Below are 17,728 nucleotides of genomic sequence, written 5' to 3'. Positions count from 1 at the left end.
ACATTTAGTCTCTCAAAACAAGGTTTAAAATTAATACAGTTCTCAGCTTTCAGTGATGACAGTAAACCTGACGATGACCGAAGAAGGTCAAAACGTTGTTTGCTCCTCTACAAAAAAAACTTTCTCAACCCAATTCTTGTTCAGGATTACTCTCTGTATGCATATAATTTGTTTATACATAATACAAGCCTTTTTTCTCCTCTTCATTGGAAATTATCATATGACAGCCCTTCGTTAATAAGAGCATGACATATTCTTGTTATGCATGTGACTCCTACTTAATTCTACCTAACTATCACTTTTCACTTGGAAGTACTTATGATCAGTCATTTTTAACTTTTAGTGTGCTTCACACTCATAAATTTTATAGTTTCAATTTTTTCATCAATTTTTTTTTGTATAACGGTTGCATTTGTCTATTGAACATTTTTGTTTGATTCATATTTCTGAAATGAATTGTGAGGCTCGTATTACTACTTCAAAGCTGTGTTTGGGGGTGAACAATTGTTGGATTTATCAGCAGTTACCTGTCAAGAGATTGATTGTTATATGGGCTTACCCACCTTCTTCTTAATTTGCCCCATTTTGGTCTAAATTAGATGAATCAGTTTGGCTAAGTAAGATTTTGATTGCCTTTCTTCACCACTATATTTTGCCATGTCTTTCAATGCCCAACTTGTAGAATTAGCTAGGTCCATTACAGCATTTTCAAACATGGTATCTCGGGCGTGTGATGTGTTATCCATTTACTTGTTTTCCTGAGATCTCCATTTTTCTTTGTTGAATGAACTTTCTTCTTCTCCATATTTAGCTTTTCCACCTTCTCCAGCAGGTATTAGGGTTCATGCTGAACAACTGTCTTTACAGTTGGTTGAGGGTGCTAGCATGTCCTGCTTTGCATGAGCTTCGGATCGGTTCGCCTTTGCTCACTTAACTCTCAGCAGTTGTGGTCTATTTTATGTGTGTGTGTGTGTGTGTGTAGAATGGTCCCTAATTTTTGTGTGTTTAACCCTTGCCAAGTTTTCATGCCTTTGTCTTACTCATATTTCACTTCTATGGTACTTACGTACCATCTATCTCTTTTCTAAGGGTTTTTTGAAGGATTACTTATCTCTACATTTCCTCCTTTGTAGTCTTTGGCTCTTGCTTTACATGTCTAGCTTCCTTGTTGTTGGGATTTTCTGGGTCACATTACAGCTTTCTCCCAGGTTTGTTTGCCCTCCCATTTGTATATAAGAGTTTTATGCATGGTCTCTTTTCTTTGATTGAATGATTTAGTGAGGTCTTCGGACTGGCTGCTGGAGCGGCTTTGGGGTCGCGCCTGTGTGCCGGAAAGATCACCAAACTTGATCATTTAGAGGAAGTAAATTAGAAGGTGATCAGATACCGCCCTAGTTCTAAGTGTGGGGCACCGTCTGGTGCGATCTGCTCCGAGGACAGTGTCAGGCAGGGAGTTTGACTGGGGTGGTACATCTGTCAAAAGGTAACGCAGGTGTCCTCAGGCTGCACACGATCGAACCGGAGAAAACACACCAAAAGCCTATTATACAATGTTACAAATGTCAAAGGTTCGGACACACGAAAACCAATTGCATGGCCAAAGACAGATGCGTGAGATGTGGCGGACCTCACGAGGTTGCTCAGTGTCCTAATGAGCATAACCAAGTGAGATGTGCAAACTGTCAGGGCCCTCACGCAGCCAGTTACAAAGGCTGCCCCAAATACACTCAAATACGAAATCAAATTTATTTTCAAAACCACGAACAGTAACAAACAAATCCTCGACACTCACATCATTAAACAACCACTACTACAAACTCCAACAGACACACAAATCACAAACATAAACACTCAGCCACAACCAACATGTACATACGCAGACGTCACACGCTCGAAAACAACACATACATTCAACCCCACGGAATTCACCACAAATTTATTAGCAATGCTAATAGAATTGAGTGAATTCCCTACATTTGAATCAAGGCACGAATCACTCAAGGCTCTTTGCAGCCTTGCAAGTTATTACTTTCATCTTCCCCATCTCAAACCACACCATCTTTCACTTAAAATTCATGCAAGGGAAGTAAAACATCACAATGATACAACACATTAAAATCTTACACATCAACTGCCAAGGAAACCTAAAAGATAAAAGAATAGAAATATACAACATAAACAAACATATAAATGCCAATATTATCATCATATCAGAAACACTCTGCACAGAGAAACAAAATACCACAATCCCCAGATTCATCACGCACAGCATACCTTACTCAGGAAACAACAGAGGTATAATCGCCTACTTTAGTACAGAAATTTTGCATTTAATCTTAATAGAAGATTCCTTTAGATCTAACATAAATGAAACCATTTTTTGTAATATTCACTTTAACAACTGGCTAACTATTCCGATTCTAGCCATATATTGTTCACCCACTAAAGATATTGACATTAACTTCCTACAAAAATGTGTTAATCGCAAACCCAAACCAATTATTATTGGGGATTTTAATTCTCCGCATACAGAACTAAGGGAAACAGAAACACACGCAGAGGGTTGTGTATAAAAATTTTCTTTCTACTAACAAAATGCACCTAATAAACAACCATACACCTACACACTTTTCAGCCGCCAACGGCTCATACGATGTACTTAATTTCATCATAGCACCCAAGGACACAGTAAACAGAATCTCTAATATTAAAGTACATGATGAAATCACGAGTGACCACTTCCCCATTTCTTGTATGATTCACCCGCGTCACCCTGCCGTGGCGTACGTGACTCCCTCTGCATACACCTATACCAAAACAGACTGGCTCACTTTCAATGCTACACTAGACTCATACCTACCTCACCCAATTGAACATGCTAACAACAAAACAGAACTAGACAATTATGTAAATCAAGTTACAGAAGCCATACAGAAAGCCATAAAAAACACAATCCCTAAAACAAGAAGAAAGCAGTCACATAATCAATGAACTCTAACACCAGAAATTCACGCACTAATAATCAAACGCAGACAGTTAAGACGAACACACTATATTACACGTGATCCTTCTATCAAAACACAAATCAATAGAACAAATGCAAAAATTGAACAAGAAATTAAAACAGCAAAAGAAACTAATTGGCAAAACTTCTGTAAAAACTAAAAAAAAAAGTCAAGAACAATCCAAAAGAATTTTGGAAAAAATTCAAGAGTATTTCTTCAGACAAAATCACAAATCACAAATCACATGCTGCAACATATCACACACAACAATAAAATCTCAAGGATGGATGTAGAGAAAGCTGACCTATTAGATGACTACTACGAATCCTCCTTTAGCGACCTAAATTCAGTCGACTTTGACACACAACACCAACATCATGTCAACAACTTCATAAATACAAACCAAGCTTCATTCTCACCACGGTTCCCTGGCGAGAAACTAGAAGAATACTAAAGTTCAATTAATAGAAAAATAGCCATAACTGAACTAAAAATTAATATCAAAAACTTGAAAAATACTTCCCTGGACATGACCAAATTTCAAACATTATTCTGAAAAAAAGCTCTACTCTCCTATTAACAAACATCACAAACACCTCACAAACATCATGAACATTTCACTAGCAACTGGATATTACCCTGACACTTGGAAAAAAGCCATTATAACCACGATCCCAAAGAAACAAACCAACAGAATCAATCCAGATAATTTCCATCCCATCAGTCTGTTAAGCTTCCTTGGCAAACTGATGGAGAGAGTTATCTCCAACCATCTTCTCCATTTTTGTGAATCAAATAACATCCTTCCAGAATCCCAAAATGCCTCCAGGAAAAACAGGCAAACAACAGATCACCTCACACGACTCACTGAATTAGTCTATAAAGCTTTTAACAATAACCAAGTAACCATTGGGGTATTCCTAGATGCCATAAAAGCATTCGATAGCGTATGGCACAATGCCATCAAATACAAACTAAATCACCTGAAAATAAATCCCACTATAGTTAAATGGATATCAAATTTCTTAACAGATAGAACAGCACAGGTAAAATTCAGTAAAACTATATCTAAGTCATTTAATATAACTGCAGGAGTGCCCCAAGGATCAGTCCTCTCTCCCACTTCTATATATTATTTTCATCAGTGACATACCTTTCCCAAATCTAACATACATGCATAATTCACAATATGCAGACGACATTGCTATCTGGAGCACCTCCAGAAACCCAGTGATGGCCATGTCGCGTGTACAAGAATCACTGAACAACATCTCAACATGAAGTAACAAGTGGAGGGGGGGTACTAAAATAGTACTTGGGATGGAGGGGTTGTAATAAGAGGAGAGATTAAGATCCTTAAAATTGTTCTCTTGAGATAAAAAGAGTTAGATGGGATCTGATTGAAGTGTTTAAGATTGTGAAAGAAATTGATAATGTTTATGCTTCAACATTTTTCGTACTTAATGGTGAGAATTATAGAACTATGGGTAGGTTTTGTCTTCAGCTAAGACAATTTTAATTTCAAATAGGGTTGTTGACCTATGACAGTAAATTTGAGTGAGTGTAAAAGAAAGTTTGTTAGATGTACGAATGATAATGGTGGCTTTAATGTTTTGAGTAATTTATTTCATAGTTTTAGTTTGCCTTAGAGGATGGAATCACCAAAACAGATCAACAGGTCTGTTGTTGTCTTTAAACATTAGGTTGTGTGTTATGTTATAGTGTTAAAAATTTGAGTTATAAATTATGTTGTGATATCAGTTCAGCCTTATGTCTAACTTCAGCTTTGTTGTTATTCCACGTGTGCACCCAGACAGTACACACAGTTTATAAAGGTGCCCTTTACATTGTTGGATTAGCTTCTCTGAGTTCGTTGTCAGTGGTTAAGTAAAGAATTATAGAACTAGGAGCTAGGGGACACAAATAGATTCAGACAAGGTAGAAGCCATATTCAGCTGAGATAATTTTATTTATCATGGTTATAAACCATTGATGTTAAGAATAATCTTGTTCACTCACAGTGTAGTTGTTTGTTGCTTTTGAACTATGAAGGTGCATTATGCATTGTTATATTTCAACTGCACAAAGCTCAGTATAATTTCTTTTCTTTTTGTGTTTTTTTTTTATTCTGTTTGACATTGAGATTATTCTAAGTAGTTTTGTTCTCTTCATTCAATTCTGTTATTACCATATTTCTTAATTTTTTACTCAGATTTTCATATATGGTCTCATACTTAAATGCTAGTTTTGAACTTTTACTTATTGTTTGTTTCTTGTGGTGGAAACCATATTTATATTGCTGTAGATTTATTATTATCATATTCTTTGATTGCCAGTTTCATTTTGTTATGTTTTATATATTGCAGATCACTGTTTACATAGTTAATTCAATTTTTGTATTTTCAGTTGTGTGAATTGTTCAGAAAATTGTGAGATTTGTTCAGGGCCATCCAAAAATGATTGTCAGTCATGTAAGTCAGGATATAATCTCTACAATAGCCAATGTGTAAAAGATTGCCTTCCAGGATACTATTCACATCAGCAGTTACACCAGTGTTTCAGGTATTGGAATACACATACATTATACCTGTTTAAAGTTTAAAGTTTATGTCACTTATTAAGTATAGTTGTGACACAGAAGGTGTGCAAGTCAGTACTTTTCATTTTAGTGAAATTGTTTCTAAAACATAATATTAGTATGTTTTGTTTTCTATTAAGTCTTTTATTTAAAATTTGATTTAAAATTCATGTTGATTAAAACAGGTTTGAAGCTATTATTTTAATATAATTGCTCTATTTTTAAATAATCTTCATATTATTTATATTAATTTCAAAAGCACCAAGTGGTATAAACATGACTAAAGTAAGTGCAGTTGGATCTTTAACATTTTAAATGAGTTTACCAATATATTTAATATAACATAAACAAACATTTTCTTGATACTGTATTGACCTCGACAGAAATATGACTTCCAAAACACACTTACTTCCTCTTACACTTACAGCTATTACACAACAGTTTCTTCCTTTGCCCATCTAACTATTAATCTGATTTTTTTCTTACTTGCATTGAACCAAAATCCAATCATATAGCCTAGCATCAAATTTAAACCAGTATTATGAGTAAGCTATCTCCTCTCCTACCAACATCTGGGAAAAACATCCAAGGATGCTGGTTGGAGGGCCCCCAATTCTGCCCTCTTCTCCAACAGTGGAGCCGTTCACTCTAACACTGGAAGATAAGCCTCTGTTCACCACCCAGTTCGTTCCTCTTGTGTTTTACTATGATATTCTATGAGCAGTGGTCCAACATAGTACAGTAATACCCACCTGGTCAACTTCTAGCTGGTCTTATTGGATCATTTCATTTCTACAGAGCCTGTTACAACATTTATAAAGAATATTTAATTAGTGGTTGCAAGTGCAGAATTAGTTTGAAAGCACACCTGCTTGGGCAACGCTCTCCACAGAAAGGGATCCTGTGAAAATGAGGTAAGGGACCCTAAAAGGTAGCAAAGAAAATACTCACCTCTCCATGTAATCTAGTGGAAGTGGTTAAAATATATATACATCTACAGGTAGTATGCAGTAATCCTCATATGAAGATACTGACAGATCATGTACATAATACAAACAAAAGTATGGGGGAGAGGTACACATTCCAGTCTGCACAACATCCTCAAGCAGACAACTCTATTAGGCTTTTAAGTAAAAAAAAAAAAATGTGACAAATCTGATTAGGTGTGAATCACAGAAAATTCCTCATTTTCAAAGAGAGCCTAGAAAAAAGTTGTCTAACATTTCTCATGGCATGATTGTAGGCAACAAAACCTTCAAAACCCTCATTGAACATGACAATGCTGAAATATTATTGGAATATTAGAGTATATATTGGAGTAAGAAATTGTGATCAAATGAATTGGTAAAAAGGATTTTACTATTTCCCTGTATGGACATAGATATAATGAGAATATTTTCTGTGGACAAATTTTGCCAACCACTCTGATTGCCAATGTCTGGCATATGAGAAATAAGTAAAAAAAAAGTGGTGAGAAAATATATATAACCTTAATATTAGGTAACTGGAATAGTAATTTGGGACCAAGAACTGAAGATGATATGGAGAATATGGAGAGTACTGGGGACTCGTATATTTTGTCACAATTGTTGAATGGTAGTTCATGAAGCCACTGTGTAAAGAGTAATTATGGAAGATGCAAGAACCCTTGCCAGAGAGCCAGGTCAAAAAATGAATTATGGTTGTCATTAGTGATCAAAATGAGTTAAATTTCTTCTCAATACACTATTTCCAATATCTGTGTAACTTGTATTGATAAATGTTCATTGTGAGACTAAGCAGAGACTGAGATAGATATATGGCAACTTTAGAAATTAAACCCTGATGCCATATGAAAGCTGCATAACCCATGTGCCTGAAGCTTGAACTCCTTGATAGCCTGGTGTACCTCATCAAATTGTGGGTACCTACTCAGAGATGGTTTAGGAAGAAGTGAAAGAGATGGACAGTCTGGAAGGTACTGCAGAAATCAGAGTGCAGCTGCCAATCTGGTGCTATCAAGAGGACTCAACAGTGGGTTGGAACAAATCATATTTAACACTCTGGGTACCATGTAAATTGAAAGGAAAACCTATAGTTTTAATCTTGTTCCATCAGAATGCATTCACTGCCACAGCCCAAAAATTATATACTGGAGAAGAAATTGCGAGTAGTTAGATGTTCCAATGCAAGTTACAGAATGAGAACCAATCCAAAAGAACCTTCTGATGCATCATTTCTTTTCTGGAAGAATCTGTTTTGGTTAAAACAATTGATCTTTTACTACAGACATTAGCCATGGAACATTGCAAGCTAATAGGGTAATATGATAGGAGTGGTCCCAAGAAGTTTAAGATTCAGAAACTTCCTTGTGTGAACAACAATGTTTGTGAATGGAGAGAAAAATCCTCTTCCAGAATTTTCAGGTATCACATATCATTTGTCTCAGAATTGTCTGGGAAAAGACCCAAAATGTCACACTCTTGAAAAGAAAGCACATCAAAGGCAGATTATCCCAAAATAGCCTTTTTTTCCTATATCTTTTAAATACTATGTTGAATACTGTTGATTGGAACAACATTTGCTCAGATAACTTTGTTTTGTCAGAGCAAAACAACTTTGGCCTATCTGGTGTGCCTACCATAGGGAATCAAACTCCAGATTCCAGTATTGCAAGACTATAAACCCATCACTATCCCAGAGGGGGACTGTAAAGTCAGTAAACTAAAAGAAGGTACAAGAAAAAAGTTAATCTAAATTCTCTTCAGAATGTTGTGGATCTCCCTCAATTGCAGTCTAAGGGTTCCCTGGAAGAACATCTCAGAACCAAATATATGTCTTTATCTCTCTACAAATAAGATCACTGATAGTTTCAACTCAGTTTTTATACAATGCTAAATATTGGAAGTGGAATAGGATAGATTTGATTTGTCTCTGTGCTGAAAATAATAATTTGGGAATTCATACCATGGATCTACTTCCTAATCAGATATTTTAAATGAAAACCAACTAAGTAATATGGAGAATGTTCAAAGTATTTTCATATGATCATTGTACCAGGAGACGTATAAGTAATGCTTTATTGAGAAAAAAAAGCGATAATATTATCAGAATGAACAGCTTATATATAGTACCAAGGTAGAGGATACATTGACGTAGGTGGAGAGTGTCATGAGACAAATATCACCAGGGGCAGTTAAATGGAGTATAAAAGACTGGAACAAGCAAGAACAAAATCAGACCAGTGTTTAGATGGGCAGTTGAGTAATTGCTGTAAGTGTATGAGAGAAAGGAAGTATTATTAGAAATACATTTTTTATTTAAGAAAATTTTAACTTAAAACTTGAAATCAGCAGGGATACATGTTCCATCAGCATACTCAGTCCAGTAATCTAAAACATCTGAAACATTATGTATTCTTGCAGGAATGAGAATTGATGCTGGTCTCTTATGGCCATTTTCTCCATATCTGAGAAACCACATAATAGATATGATGTGAATGCAACTGCTCATAACACTTTCTCAAGCATTATCATGTTCAAATGGGTGGGTGGTAGTCCCTTTACTAATTGCTAATTTTTTTATGGTGAGGACATACATCTTGCTTCATTGTAAGTAAAATAAGCTTGATGTTAATTTAGTGTTTGAAGTATGTTTCATATAATCCATAAACATACATTAATGAATAAAATAATGACTTTTATAGAGATCTTTGAGCTTTGAAAACTGAGTCTGTATTGTTTAAGTTTTCTCACTAAAGTACAGTTGGAAATTCATTAAAAATGATGCCACATCTTAAAAACTTTTTAAATCATTTTAGCTTTTAATATGCTAGACTAATATAAAATACAATAAATTTCAACCTCACTTGGAAAAAGGAGAAATACAGTAAAATAGAACTTTAAAAGTGTTTCCACCAAAGAGTAATTCCCTTTTGCCATATTTGTATTTTTTTCTGTAAAATTGGAGAAAGTATCATCATTTGGTAAGGCCTGCTCTTTATTCAAGTTTTTTTTGTTTTAGCTTAAAATATTACATTGTGGGGTTTGATACTCACTGTGTGCATAACACAGATTTCACATCTTTGTGTTGAAGAAATATTTTTCAAAGCTAAAAATCTGAAAATGTACATACATTCAATGGAGTAATTCAACTTACCATTTAATAACATTTTAATATAAACTTTTACAGTAACTATACTACACTTTGTGTACTTTTTGTTTAATTTTTTGCTGTTAATGATTAGCTAAAATACTATAGAGTTTGCTGTCTTTATTCTACAAAATACAATAAACTGTGACAAGAATTTTTTCACATGACTTATATCTCATTTTTTACTGAAAATATATTTATTTTACTTATTAATGAACTACTACACAAAAATTCCATAGTTGCAAAAAAAGTGATTCTGAAATTATTAAGTAATGTTTTCAAAAAACATTTTATGTATGAAAAGATCTTAGAATAAGGGCATATACATTTTTTGGAAAAGATGTTTTGCATACTTGGAACCTAGAAACACAGATTTAATCTAATAGGGAATAAGAATTATTTTCTGAGATCTTGCTAACTGTCAGTTCTCAAGAGTTGAATGTGCATGACATCACACAACTTGACTGTTTCATATAATAATTTCACTTCTATATTCAAATGTGTGAAAACAACTAAAACTGTGTTTTGTTTTTTAATTTGTGCTTTAATAATTTTAGCTATACTTTAAGCTCTAATATTACCAGTTTAATTAAAAAATAGTATAAATATCAAAATCTAACTTTGCAAGTGTAAGAAACTTGTGTGCTTTATGCTTTATATTATTTTTAATGACAGTATAAAACTTCTGAGTGTTTTTGTAAAGTACTTTTAACATTATAATGTATCACAATATTCAACTTGTATATCATAAGATTTAAAAAACAGCATTTTGAACAAGAAAGAATACAGTTTAAAATAAGAAACTATGATGAAAAAACAGCTGATGCATAGTAATCAGAATATTTTGTTGCTATGTGAGGAAATAAAGTAGTGTGGGTTGTAATACAGAAAATATGGTTTTACTTTATTGAAAAATACATACAACAATGAGAATATGAATGGTAATTGTTAAAACGATTATCAAGATTTTTTAAAGAACTTTAGCAAACAAAAGAAGAAAAAATACTAAAACAGTTCTGACTTTTCTGTTTCTGCATAATTCTAAAGACTTTAAAACATTGTTTAGCCTCTTTGTGCATACAGTTACAGCACTGATTTAATAAATGTATTTCACTTTTTTCATTCAGCTGATGCAAAGGTAAAATATATACTCTCCTCTCCACAGGTGTGGTCTACACTGTAGTACTTGTGATGATGAAAATGTATGTAGAATTTGTCAACCTGGATGGAAATTAACAGATTTAAAAATGTGTGTGAGGTCATCTCTAAATCTTACTTGTCTTGAGGGTAAATATTACATTCATAGTATTAACAGAATGTTTCTTTTCTTATGACAATTACCGTGTTGACCACACTATTAATTGAACATTCTAGCCATAAAGTAGAGATTGCAAGTTAATAAGTACCTTGGTGGTTCTGTAGAATTGAAATTGTCCTGATAGAAAGTATGCTATTGAATCACTAGAATAATTGGTAAATGCATTGTGAGCCTTTTTAAATAGTTATGCCTTTTATTAAGTATTCTTTCTGACCATATAAAACTGAAAATGCCCTATTAGGAAATATTTTGATGAATCATTAAGGTAGTAAGTGCTATCTTGACCTTTTTAAACACTTTTTCCTATTTAGTAACTACTGTGCTAATCTCATAGAACTGAGGTTGCTCTGATAGAAAATATTCTGCTTAATAAACATGGTAATTGGTAAGTGCCATGCTAACCTTTCCATTATAATTCCTGTTGTTAAATTTTTCCATGTGGAGTCAGTTGATGCATCTTGTAATCATTATAGTTTTCTTACTATAACTTTTGACATGTTTTTTGTATCTTCAAAAAATATAGAAGGCTTTCAGTAAACATTACAAGTCTTTTGTATAAAAAAAATCAGATTTATACTTAATTTTATTGTTTTACTGTCCTTGGAACTCTGTATAATTAAAATCTTGTCTCATGAATCAGATATCCCTCAGTGAAAATATAACATGTTATTACAATGATTGATGCAATTCATGAACTACTTGTGAGCACACCTCATAAAGAATGTGTTTTATTATTATTACTGTTTTCATCTTATCTAACCTTAGGTAATCTAATAAGTTTCTAATTTTTACACTTTAGATAATTTTATAAGAATAAATAAATTATACTTGTTTATGACCTTTTTTTTTTTGCTGTTGATTTCTGAGGACTGCTATACCTACTTTTTAATAATGACAGTAGTAGTAAACTACATAGTTTTTGTTTAATTAATTAGTGCACCTAAAAACATAAAATAATAACAGTAATAAAGCATACAGTGTTTTATATCTAATATAACTGGCTTTCTGATTAAAACACGAGGGACTTAAATTAATTCCCCTTGCTGCTCAATCTGGATACCATCAGTTACACTTTCAAACTGAAGACAAAATAGCCAATACTAAGAACCACATAGTATTATACACCATTTATTAGATTGAGACATGGTCTTTCTATTACTGGTAAATCATATAGTATAAAACGTTAGAAGAATTATTGTCAATTTTTGAATGAGAGGATGTATCTGATGGGCACAGTAAACTGGTCTGATTTTCTAGTTTATGATTTCATCAGCAAATAAGATTGAAATCTATAAAATTTAGACTTTATCTTAGTTATATTTATATTAAGTAGTTTAATTAAATTGTGAATATAACTCTGTAAAAAGTCTTGACATGTTCACTCTGACCTACTTGTAGCAAGATAGTCTTAATAGACTCTGTTTAATCATTGTGATAGTTGGCAATTATTTTGATATTGTAACATTGGGTACTTAGCAAATCTAATGTGAATCTAGAAATTGTTTGTGTATTTCCTCCACAACACTTTTGATAAACTAGCACTGTAATGTTTGACTAAACATTATCTTAGTAAGAAGCATTGTGTTAATTCTGTTAATATAAGAAGTATGTCTTAATGATGTGCATGAATGTTTTCTTTTAATTTAAAAATAATCAATATGGTGTGGATGCTTATGGCATTATTACCAAATAAAGTATTTTGTTTTCACAATTAAAAAGCTAATATTGTAATTTCTTGCTTGAGGAAAGGTTTAGACAGAGCAGAATGTACCTAAGAGGCATTGTTAATGAACTACATCTGGATGTGATTAAGACCTGTGTTAGCAACACAAAAGGTGTATAAAACATTCTAGACAGATGCAATTCATTAGCAACACCTGTCAAGAATATTGTTGAGTTGATAAAATTTCTGCTTTCCTTTTAATGAAATGAAGTATTTCTATACATTAGCTACCTAAAAACAGGAGACTGTTTTGTTAAAGAATTCTGACCACCTTATTATGAAATAAACAGCTTCTTGTGGTGATTATGTTTACACTGGCAACTGTTGATTATCTTGGTGGAAAGAATTATTCTTATCTCAACCTGAAACAAAATATTTGTAGAAGTTGTCATGTACTGGAGAAACAAAAGACAGAGTACCTTACAAAAAATATTCAGTTATAATTAAACACCTTTTTATAAACCACATTTTTCTAATTTTATTCAAATTATATTGAGTTATCATTTTAAAAATGTTTAATGTCTGTTAACTAGAACTATATTATTATTACTTAAATTTTAACATAACTTACTCATATCTTGAACCATCTTATTCCATGATTTAGCCCTTTTTTTCCTGGTAGGTTAAAGTGCACACATCATGATGTTTTGGAGCATTATTTTCAGAATTTTATTAAATAACATTTTTAGTACGTATGTCAGTGAGATTTGCATCAAAATGTAGGTTATAATTTAAATTTTAATTATATATATTTTAATTTCTTAATTTAAGAGGAAATGTAAAGGAAAAAAGTTAAGTATTGGTTTTCTGTGTCTCACATAACACATCCAGTTGTCTTATTGCTCAGTTACTATTTTATTATGCCCACCATATAACAAATAGAAGTAGCTAATGAATTAGAAACTTGAATTTGAGATATAGACAAGCTAAATATAAAATAAGAACTTCCCATCTCTATGAGTTGCTGAAATAACAATATTTTTAGTGAATCTACTAGATTGGCTCCAACCCTATGCCAGTCTTTTGAAAGCTCTTATCTAGACCCATCTGCTACTAATTAGCTCTTGTTTATAACCAATAGAAAAAGGATTTTCCCCTTTATGTAATTCTGACAGATGTTTATAAATAGCTTGAAGAATAAAGTAATCATTTTGCCAAAACTGTTGAAGTTTGATGAATAAGTTGTTGCTCTGAATAGGAATGGGATTTTCTTTAACCCACATATAGTTATTTAGAGACCTTACTAAATTACAGGGATTTTGATTGTACTAATAGAGTAATTTGATAATTTTTCAGTTTCAAAAAATTACTATTTGAAACCCACAAAAATTATTTCTACACCCTCTACCCACAAGTATAAACAAGGCTTACTGAGAGGCTTAGCACATTCAGTGCACGAGCATAACATTTCATAACATGTTTATGTACTCAAAATCAATGCTTTTCAGTCTATTTCTTATTTACTTCCTCTGTTTTAAGAAATAGAGCTAAAATGTAAACGTTTATGAGTAAATAGTAATACGTATGGTATTGTAGCTGGAATACCACAATAAATTTCCATATATTTGTATTATAGTTATATTTTGTAGGCTGATACATAGTTATACTTACTGAATTTGTGTTATTCTTATTGTCTAAGCTGAGATAAATTAAAACCAAATTATGCTACATTCAAAATTTGACAACTTTAAAATAAGTTTATTCATAACATTTAGAAAAATAGAACATTTTACAGTTGTTGCAAAATAATATTATGGACAAATGTTTATACATGTCTAAAAGGTTTAATGGTTTTACATATTGCTTGAATCAAAAATACATAAAAAAGTAAAAAATTGTGAACAAAATAAAACTGTTTATAAATGTGTAAAAAGAATAATGCATATACAAATTGCATGAATCAAAAATAAATACATAAAGTTGTACGTTTCAGAAGGAGTGAATGATGTGCGAAAATGCAGAAACAAGTACACTGAATTTTGATCAACAAATATATGTTGATAATTGTTAAACAGATATTCTGTATATGTACTAAACATGTGATAACTTACTATGAAATAACTACTCAAGTTGTTTTCAGAATATTGAAGATGAACCCTGAATGTAGGTGTGTATTGGGAAACAGAAATTTATATTACAGTGTATTCTGTGATGTGTATTGAACATTTCAAGAGTAAATGATGTGCTAAAATGAAGAAACAGATACCCTGGATTTTGATCAAAAATATATATTGAAGTTATTGAATAAAGCTGTACATGTACTAAAAATGATGATCACTTATTTTGAAGTAACTACCCAAGAAGGGGTATCACAAACTCTTATTTCTAGTTGGAAGAAGGCAGAATGTTTGTTAGTGAAGACTCTGCTTTGAAGACTTTTTAAACCATGAATGAAAATAAAACTAAAAGGGTGTAGTAGGTGGAAGTGGAATCTCAGTTTCTATTTATTGATTGGTAAATGGTGTGGTGAAAGTGAAAGAGGATAGTAAATTTTATAATAATGTGTCCAAAGAACACTGTTGTACACTTATGATGTGAAATTTCATGCACATCAAATTCAGGACCAGTAGTAATACTGTAAAACTTGCTGTTTAATTGGATCAGCCTGCCTCAGAACTTACAATGTTTACAGGACCAACCCAACTCTGAACCATGTGATGTTTTCACACATTCTAACTGGAATTTTATTACCCTGGGAAATTTCGTTTGTACGTGTTGTAGGAAACATAAGCCACTTAATCCAGTGTTATGTTCTTGAAACAAAGGGAATGTATGGCATTTGACTACTTTCTACTTTGCATGTGCATTGTTGCTTTCAAGGTTGTCACATTACCGTTGTACGTAAACAGTCTTCTAATATGGGCAGTGATTTAAAATTTACTTACAGTATGTTTCACCATCAGATGTAGAAAGTAAAATAAACATAGAAAATGTATGAAATATGTTTTGCAGTTGAAACTCTCAGGGTTCACATACTTTGAAACTTTATGGTTAATAACAGAGAAAAGAGAACACAGCTGCACATTTTATTTCTAATTTTACAATTTTTTTTTCATTATATTTGACATTTCTATAGGCTGATGAATCAAATAATAAATGTAATAAGAGATAAAATATAAAGTTTTGCTGAAAAGAAAGTTATGTATCTGTTCGAGAGGTTTTAGAGGTTATGCAACTGAAATATGAGTTTTTAAGACAAAAATATTTTTGATTATGAAATGAAAACCACTGCATTCATTAATAGTCTAAAAAAGAATTGATATTTTCACAAATGTATATGTATAAATAAAAATACTTCATTAAAAAAAACTATTTTTTTTGTCTGCAAAAGACTTGTAGTGTTTACTGAAAATATGTCAAATTATGTGAAGATACACTTAGTACATTAAAAGTTGGTAGTATGTAAACTATAATGACAACAAATGGTTACAAGGTTGATCATATAGTCCTAGTTTATGTTGAGAGAATTAACAAGAAAAGTATAGCAAAATTCTATAACCAGTTGTGGTTTTTAAGCTAAAATATTAGTTGAAATTTATAAACTTGTTTAAAGTTTATACTGATAAGGCTAACTTAAGTAGCTTTGAGCCAATAAACATGAAATATTTACCAACCTAATGCTAACTTAGTTATTGCCTTATATTACAACTTGCATACTTTACACATATTTATTGTAGTTTTTAATTCATTCTCTTTGCTTGATGAAATATTCCAAAATTTAGTCATTATCCATCAAGTATATATCTTATAGATATTAAAAATTGTACTCCAAGTTTTAAACTTCTCTTATCTTTGAGAACATCTTTTGTCATTAGCATGATAGATCGTCATGTGAGTATTTATTTTACCATAAATACTGACAATCTTTACCTCATATGTTCCTGTTTGTAGAGGCTTATTAATCAGAAAACAACTATTTTGTAGTATTATTGGGTTGAGGAATAATTCGTGAGTGTTTTTCCAAGTTAAAAAAATATATTCATTAATGAAACACTTTCGCAAAATATTTCATGTCATTTGGTAGATAATTTTTTGCTCTAATAGATGGTGTGTTTGATTTTCATATGTCTTTAATTTTTGCTTTCATTTTCAGCTCATTAAATGGAATGTCAAGTGGACAAAATCGAGCATTTTCGACACCATCTGCTTTTCGCATTTAATTTCATGCAATTTCGTTTAAAACAATGCATACTTTATACCTAGGTATTACATGAAATAAAGTATCATAATAAATGTTTTGGGTGTAATGTGTTCATGCATTGAAGTATTGTATAGTCTTGCATGTAATGCTTGAATGAAATTATTTAAAAACGCTCACAAATTATTCTTCAACCTAATATCTTAATTTATATCAATTATCACTGTAGCAGTAAAAATAAGTGTGTTTCTCTCAACCTTCTTGCTAACTGAGCTTGATATACAAAAGTCTCTATTTCTTATGCACATGATACTTGCATAAAGGTTCCCTAAACTGAACTAACAGCTTCATGTATGTTATTCATTCAGTATTTATATCAATGTACTGCTGTATCTCTTGATAAAATTGTATTGTTTGTTCTTCATTTAAATATGCATTATTTTGAATTCTACTAACTCAGAAACAGTTATTCAAATGTTGTTTACCCTAAAACATCAAACTTTTAAAGAGAATTGATGTCATTATTTAGGATTGTTTGATACAAATACTTGGTGCAAATAATTCATGCTAGGCTTCTGAAAGAAACAAGATTTTTAAAGAATTAGTAATTTTTTTCTTATTTGAAATTGAATTATTTCTTTCAGGTTTTTACATTACCAGTGATCAAGCTTGTGAACCATGTGACTCTTCCTGTGGAAACTGCAGTGGACCAAGCCACTTAGAGTGCATTACATGCCCACATTCTCAGTGAGTCATGTTTCTGTGCAACTCTTTGTACAGTATCAGTTTTAATTGATATACTTCTTTTTTTTTTTTTACTTTCATGCTTTTAATA

General features: G+C 31.9%; 1 protein-coding gene across 3 annotated transcripts in view; it reads left to right on the top strand.

Annotated features, from left to right (window-relative positions):
- LOC143256628 (furin-1-like) overlaps positions 1-17,728 on the top strand; it is a 145,006-nt gene that overhangs the window by 94,661 nt on the left and 32,617 nt on the right. For all 3 annotated transcript variants that reach the window (XM_076514100.1, XM_076514090.1, XM_076514109.1), the window contains 3 exons: positions 5,412-5,567; positions 10,880-11,001; positions 17,538-17,640. In XM_076514100.1, the coding sequence (XP_076370215.1) occupies positions 5,412-5,567; positions 10,880-11,001; positions 17,538-17,640 (381 nt within the window). The remainder of the gene's footprint in view (positions 1-5,411; positions 5,568-10,879; positions 11,002-17,537; positions 17,641-17,728) is intronic.

This window comes from Tachypleus tridentatus, chromosome 1, assembly GCF_004210375.1.
Source record: "Tachypleus tridentatus isolate NWPU-2018 chromosome 1, ASM421037v1, whole genome shotgun sequence".
In the NCBI taxonomy this organism is placed as follows: Eukaryota; Metazoa; Arthropoda; class Merostomata; order Xiphosura; family Limulidae; genus Tachypleus; species Tachypleus tridentatus.
The sequence above is the reverse complement of the archived record's forward strand: the minus strand, read 5'-3'. Positions and strand labels throughout refer to the sequence as shown.